Source organism: Oncorhynchus clarkii, unplaced genomic scaffold (assembly GCF_045791955.1).
Source record: "Oncorhynchus clarkii lewisi isolate Uvic-CL-2024 unplaced genomic scaffold, UVic_Ocla_1.0 unplaced_contig_3539_pilon_pilon, whole genome shotgun sequence".
In the NCBI taxonomy this organism is placed as follows: domain Eukaryota; kingdom Metazoa; phylum Chordata; class Actinopteri; order Salmoniformes; family Salmonidae; genus Oncorhynchus; species Oncorhynchus clarkii.
Window position 1 is genome coordinate 70,001 of NW_027260942.1, and position 7,721 is coordinate 77,721.

Consider the following 7,721-nt stretch of genomic DNA (forward strand, 5'->3'; position numbering starts at 1 on the left):
TTTCCAGAGACGTACCAGCTTGTGTTCATTCATTGGCTCACGTCTCATTCCAACCACGTCTCTTGTGATCACTACACGGTATGGGTCTTGCCAGTCCTGTATTTCAGACAAGTATTTGCACCTTAAATCAAAATTTAAAAAATTTGGAAATTACCTTATGCGCTGCATGACCCTTAAGAACACCTGCCCTCAGAATAGCCTCAACTCAATATTGGGAAGGTGTTCTTTATGTTTTGTACTCTGTGTATATGTGACGTCGCGGCATGGATTCTACAAGTATACAAGTGTATGTACTAATGTCAATGCAAGTACCAGGCGGCAGATAGCCTAGCGGTTAAGAGTACCGGGTGGCAGATAGCCTAGCGGTTAAGAGTACCGGGCGGCAGATAGCCTAGCGGTTAAGAGTACCGGGCGGCAGATAGCCTAGCGGTTAAGAGTACCGGGCGGCAGATAGCCTAGCGGTTAAGAGTACCGGGCGGCAGATAGCCTAGCGGTTAAGAGTACCGGGCGGCAGATAGCCTAGCGGTTAAGAGTACCGGGCGGCAGATAGCCTAGCGGTTAAGAGTACCGGGCGGCAGATAGCCTAGCGGTTAAGAGTACCGGGCGGCAGATAGCCTAGCGGTTAAGAGTACCGGGCGGCAGATAGCCTAGCGGTTAAGAGTACCGGGCGGCAGATAGCCTAGCGGTTAAGAGTACCGGGCGGCAGATAGCCTAGCGGTTAAGAGCGTTGGGCCAGTAACTGAAAGGTTGCTGGTTCGTATCCCTAGAGCCAACTAGGTAAAACATTGGTCGATGTGCTCTTGAGCAAGGCATTTAACCTTTTTTGCTCATGTAAGTCGCTCTGGAAAAGAGCGTCTGTTAAATGACAATAAAATCTATACAAATAAATAAAAAATTACACATTGAGCTTTTCACACATCTTCTAAAGAGGCATATACAGTTTTTTGTTGGTTTTTAGATTGAGATTTTAAACCAGAAGGTGGACTTGTTTCATCAAAGTGTGGATCCAAGGATAATCATTCCTGCCTTGATTTTCCTCTCTTTTATCTGGGTTTTCTCAACCCTTTCTCTCAGGTGGTCCCCGGTCCATTGTCTTACCTCTGGCTTCATTGGTACTGTGTATTTCTCTAATTGATCTGTTAGTCTGTATTAAGTGTGTGCTTCATGTACCATGGTAATTATCTTCAAAACAGGGTACAGAATAGCAGAATAGTAGCAGAGTAGCAGAATGATGTCAAAACGACAACGTTTTGATGTCCCATGTTCCTATTATATTATACAGTGCCTTGCGAAAGTATTCGGCCCCCTTGAACTTTGCGACCTTTTGCCACATTTCAGGCTTCAAACATAAAGATATAAAACTGTATTTTTTTATGAAGAATCAACAACAAGTGGGACACAATCATGAAGTGGAACGACATTTATTGGATATTTCAAACTTTTTTAACAAATCAAAAACTGAAAAATTGGGCGTGCAAAATTATTCAGCCCCCTTAAGTTAATACTTTGTAGCGCCACCTTTTGCTGCGATTACAGCTGTAAGTCGCTTGGGGTATGTCTCTATCAGTTTTGCACATCGAGAGACTGAAATTTTTTCCCATTCCTCCTTGCAAAACAGCTCGAGCTCAGTGAGGTTGGATGGAGAGCATTTGTGAACAGCAGTTTTCAGTTCATTCCACAGATTCTCGATTGGATTCAGGTCTGGACTTTGACTTGGCCATTCTAACACCTGGATATGTTTATTTTTGAACCATTCCATTGTAGATTTTGCTTTATGTTTTGGATCATTGTCTTGTTGGAAGACAAATCTCCGCCCCAGTCTCAGGTCTTTTGCAGACTCCATCAGGTTTTCTTCCAGAATGGTCCTGTATTTGGCTCCATCCATCTTCCCATCAATTTTAACCATCTTCCCTGTCCCTGCTGAAGAAAAGCAGGCCCAAACCATGATGCTGCCACCACCATGTTTGACAGTGGGTATGGTGTGTTCAGGGTTATGAGCTGTGTTGCTTTTACGCCAAACATAACGTTTTGCATTGTTGCCAAAAAGTTCAATTTTGGTTTCATCTGACCAGAGCACCTTCTTCCACATGTTTGGTGTGTCTCCCAGGTGGCTTGTAGCAAACTTTAAACGACACTTTTTATGGATATATTTAAGAAATGGCTTTCTTCTTGCCACTCTTCCATAAAGGCCAGATTTGTGCAATATGCGACTGATTGTTGTCCTATGGACAGAGTCTCCCACCTCAGCTGTAGATCTCTGCAGTTCATCTAGAGTGATCATGGGCCTCTTGGCTGCATCTCTGATCAGTCTTCTCCTTGTATGAGCTGAAAGTTTAGAGGGATGGCCAGGTCTTGGTAGATTTGCAGTGGTCTGATACTCCTTCCATTTCAATATTATCGCTTGCGCAGTGCTCCTTGGGATGTTTAAAGCTTGGGAAATCTTTTTGTATCCGGTTAAACTTCTTCACAACAGTATATCGGACCTGCCTGGTGTGTTCCTTGTTCTTCATGATGCTCTCTGCGCTTTTAACGGACCTCTGAGACTATCACAGTGCAGGTGCATTTATACGGAGACTTGATTACACACAGGTGGATTGTATTTATCATCATTAGTCATTTAGGTCAACATTGGATCATTCAGAGATCCTCATTGAACTTATGGAGAGAGTTTGCTGCACTGAAAGTAAAGGGGCTGAATAATTTTGCACGCCCAATTTTTCAGTTTTTGATTTGTTAAAAAAGTTTGAAATATCCAATAAATGTCGTTCCACTTCATGATTGTGTCCCACTTGTTGTTGATTCTTCACAAAAAATACAGTTTTATATCTTTATGTTTGAAGCCTCAAATGTGGCAAAAGGTCGCAAAGTTCAAGGGGGCCGAATACTTTCGCAAGGCACTGTGTCTATCTCCTCCAACTATGTCCTGCTACTATCTCCTCCAACTATGTCCTCCAACTATGTCCTCCTACTATGTCCTCCTACTATGTCCTGCTACTATGTCCTCCAACTATGTCCTGCTACTATCTCCTCCAACTATGTCCTGCTACTATGTCCTCCAAGGATGTCCTCCTACTATGTCCTCCAACTATGTCCTGCTACTATGTCCTCCAACTATGTCCTCCAACTATGTCCTCCTACTATGTCCTCCAACTATCTCCTCCTACTATCTCCTCCTACAATGTCCTCCAACTATCTCCTCCTACTATGTCCTCCAACTATCTCCTCCAACTATGTCCTCCAACTATCTCTTCCTACTATGTCCTCCAACTATGCCATTGGAGAATGAATGAAGGAATGAATTGATGGATGAATGGTTTAATTAATGGCTGGATGGGTTAATTAATTAATTAATTAATTGATGGGTTAATGAACGAATTAATGAATTAAAGAATCGATGGATTCCTTAATTAATTAATGTATGTATGTATGTATGTATGGATGGATGAATGGGTGAATGAATATCTGACTGAATGGGCTTGCGAGCTAGTGAATAAAGCACAGAATGAACTAATTGTAATAAACAGAGGAATGAATGTCTGAGTGTTACAGAGTATGGATGCTGTCGTCCTCAGGTCTTCATTCCAAGTGTTAAACTGGACTTTAGCCATGTCCAATCTAAGTGTGGCTCCCTGGACAAAATCCAGTACGCACCCACCGGGGGAAACGTGAGTGTCTCAACACAGTGTGTCTACCTGCTCTAACCAACCTCTCACTCACTAACCAACACAGTGTGTCTACACACCCTGCTCTAACCAACCTCTCACTCACTAACCAACACAGTGTGTCTACACACCCTGCTCTAACCAACCTCTCACTCACTAACCAACAGGCATGGAGGATAGTGAATCGTGGTATCACTGTGACAGTGTTTTCTGTTGTTTTGCTTTGCGTCTTGATTAATGAAGACAATTTGGACATGGCACAAAGGCGATACAGTTGTCTGTGCATACAGGGTCATCAAAAACGATCCTAAAATAGTATTTTAACATAGACCTTTAAATAGTATTTTAACATAGTAATTTACCATAGAGTTTCAACTGTATGTATCCTGTCACACCAGACAGAGACGTCACTCAAAGGACACCTGGCCCACCCACCTATTGTTCATCTAGAATCATGGACTGAATCAAAATAAACACTGAAGATCCATTAAAACACCTGTTCTCTGACTTGTCACTTAGGACGGGTGTTCTCTGTGATGTAATCAATAGCCACATTCCAGAAGGTCTGCAAAGCTGACATCTACCCAGGCGTAGTGAAATATGGTTCTGACTGCTTTGCAGATTGTCTGGAACACGGCCAATGTGTTTAGTGCTTGTTGTTGTGTTAGTGTCTGCTTTGATGTTCTATATTGATTGGTTTATTGTGGTAGATTGACTGGTTTCAGTTGATTGTGTGATGTCAGTGTTGTCTTGGGTGATGTCAGTGTCGTTTTGTGTGATGTCAGTGTCGTCTTGTGTGATGTCAGTGGTGTCTTGTGTGATGTCAGTGTCGTATTGTGTGATGTCAGTGTCGTCTTGTGTGATGTCAGTGATGTCTTGTGTGATGTCAGTGTCGTATTGTGTGATGTCAGTGTCGTCTTGTGTGATGTCAGTGTCGTCTTGTGTGATGTCAGTGTCGTATTGTGTGATGTCAGTGTCGTCTTGTGTGATGTCAGTGATGTCTTGTGTGATGTCAGTGTCGTATTGTGTGATGTCAGTGTCGTCTTGTGTGATGTCAGTGTCGTCTTGTGTGATGTCAGTGTCATATTGTGTGATGTCAGTGTAGTCTTGTGTGATGTCAGTGTCGTATTGTGTGATGTCAGTGTCGTCTTGTGTGATGTCAGTGTCGTCTTGTGTGATGTCAGTGTCATATTGTGTGATGTCAGTGTAGTCTTGTGTGATGTCAGTGTCGTCTTGTGTGATGTCAGTGTCGTCTTGTGTGATGTCAGTGTCATATTGTGTGATGTCAGTGATGTCTTGTGTGATGTCAGTGTCGTATTGTGTGATGTCAGTGTCATATTTTGTGATGTCAGTGTCATATTGTGTGATGTCAGTGATGTCTTGTGTGATGTCTACCAACTGTCTCTATTGAGTGAGGTGGTTTACAGTGGTTTTGTAGTGATCGCTATTCTTCAGGCAGTTTGTTTCACAGATTGATGATGTCATTAACCTGTTGAGTGCTACTTTCTGTTCTTCCTTAAATGTATGCATTTTTATTAATGATTTTTCATTGAAGATAATTAGAATAATTATGGTAAATTCCACATCATTTCAAGGTATTGTCCTACAGCCCTTCAGATCTAAAATGTGGCAGTCCCTTCCCTCAATGCAGTATAAGACAGTGTCTGAATGCGCCTCTCGCAGGTCCACATTACCACCAAGAAGATAGACCTGAGCCACATCACCTCCAAATGTGGATCAATGTCCAACATCCGTCACCGACCAGGTAATCAGCACTTTTTTAGTTGATTCATTAATATTGAGTGATTATTTGATAGAGAGAGTATTCCAATCTTTTGGATGAACAGGGCATAAGAACAATACATTTCTAGTTACACTTTCATATATTACATGTTTATGCTTTACCTCAGACTAGTCACTAACTGTAGTTTAATTAGCAGTGGAATATTAATCCTACAGTCATTTTGTCCTGTGTAGTTACATAGTTCAACTATTGCTTCTGTTTATATGAGTATTGATTCATTCATATCCTTTACTTCTCCTCTCTCATCTCTTCTACTCCTCTCCTCTCTCCTCTCTTCTTCTCTTCTTCTCCTCTCTCTTCACCTCTCTCCTCTTCTTCTCTTCTTCTCCTCTCTCTTCTCCTCTCTCATCTCTTCTACTCCTCTCCTCTCTCCTCTCTTCTTCTCTTCTTCTCCTCTCTCTTCACCTCTCTCCTCTCTTCTTCTCTTCTTCTCCTCTCTCTTCTCCTCTCTCCTCTCTTCTTCTCCTCTCTCCTCCTCTATTCTCCTCGCTTCCTTCTCTTCTCTTCTTCTCCTCTCCCATGTTCTCTTCCTCTCCTCTCTCCTCCTCTTCTCTCTCCTTCCTCTCTACATCTCCTACAGGGGGTGGTAACGTGCGTATTGAGAGTGTGAAGCTGGACTTCAAGGACAAGGCCGAGGCCAAAGTGGGCTCACTGGCCAACGCCAGTCACACCCCCGGGGGAGGACAAATCATGGTGAGACAGTCTACAGTAAAAGGACAGTACAGGGTCATGTTCATTAGGCACCAAACAGAAGAAAACGGACTGAAACAGGGAGGGACTACCTGGACTTTTCCAATAAGGAACCCTCATTTTCGTTTTCGATTGCGAAACGTTTTAAAACATGTTCAGTTGCGTGCCCTAATGGACACGACCTAGGTTTACATAGATGGCTTAGTAGTTTAGAGCATGGTGCTGGCAACAGCAGGGTTGTGGGTTTGATTCCAACATGTTCAGTTGCGTGCCCTAATGGACACGACCTAGGTTTACATAGATGGCTTAGTAGTTTAGAGCATGGTGCTGGCAACAGCAGGGTTGTGGGTTTGATTCCAACATGTTCACTTGCGTGCCCTAATGGACACGACCTAGGTTTACATAGATGGCTTAGTAGTTTAGAGCATGGTGCTGGCAACAGCAGGGTTGTGGGTTTGATTCCAACATGTTCAGTTGCGTGCCCTAATGGACACGACCTAGGTTTACATAGATGGCTTAGTAGTTTAGAGCATGGTGCTGGCAACAGCAGAGTTGTGGGTTTGATTCCAACATGTTCAGTTGCGTGCCCTAATGGACACGACCTAGGTTTACATAGATGGCTTAGTAGTTTAGAGCATGGTGCTGGCAACAGCAGGGTTGTGGGTTTGATTCCAACATGGGCCATGGTTAACCCCCCCTCTCTCTCTGTCTCTTTCTCAGATCGAGAGCCACAAGCTGACGTTCCGTGACACGGCCAAGGCTCGCGTGGACCACGGGGCAGACGTTATCACCCTGTCCCCAGGTGGCACCGGGGGTACATCCCCCCACCGTCTCAGCAACGTGTCTTCCACGGGTAGCCTCAACCTCCTGGACTGCCCCCAGCTGTCCACACTGGCCCAGGACGTCACCATGGCCCTGGCCAAGCAAGGCTTATGAGCATCCTGCCTCCATCGCCCCCTGGTTCCCGGTCCTCCATCGCCCCCTGGTTCCTGGTCCTCCATCTCCGCCTGGTTCCTGGTCCTCCATCTCCCCCTGGTACCTGGTCCTCCATCTCTCCCTGGTTCCTGGTCCTCCATCTCCCCCTGGTTCCTGGTCCTCCATCGCCCCTCGGACCTCCTGGATCCCTTGGACCTGGTCTTAACATCCCCCCTTCAACATTTCTCCGTCGGCCCTCCACTGCAACAACCCTTCGCCGTTGTCCCCCAAGATAAGAAACCAGATGACTCAGAGTACTCCCCCTCTCGCTCCTCCATAGGAAAACATGCTATTTAAACTACCACCACCAGGGGGATTTTAATGACTGACTCTAGGATGTTTGTTCTTCTTCTTTCTGTTCTAAGGGATGTGCTCGACTCTGCTAGGGTGTGTTGTGTTGTTCTTTTGGCTTCTTTTCATTACATGTTGAACTTTCTTTGGGACATTACTGTAGATGACCAGTGTGCTAGCTAGGCATTGAAACAGGTACAGGGATAGTGTTGATAGGGTATTATCGGTTATCAAAGACTTTACAGTGATTCTTATTGTGTGGCAATGATCTCAAAGACATTCCATTTGGCCTAGGATAT

General features: G+C 44.3%; 1 protein-coding gene across 1 annotated transcript in view; it reads left to right on the forward strand.

Moving 5' to 3' along the window:
* The window catches only part of LOC139402471 (microtubule-associated protein 2-like), a 55,161-nt gene extending 47,786 nt beyond the window's left edge, over positions 1-7,375 (forward strand). Inside the window, exons 15-18 of the mRNA XM_071146432.1 lie at positions 3,573-3,665; positions 5,346-5,427; positions 6,047-6,159; positions 6,877-7,375. Coding sequence (XP_071002533.1) covers positions 3,573-3,665; positions 5,346-5,427; positions 6,047-6,159; positions 6,877-7,092 — 504 coding nt within the window. The 3' untranslated portion in view covers positions 7,093-7,375. The remainder of the gene's footprint in view (positions 1-3,572; positions 3,666-5,345; positions 5,428-6,046; positions 6,160-6,876) is intronic.
* Positions 7,376-7,721: the final 346 nt, after the last annotated feature.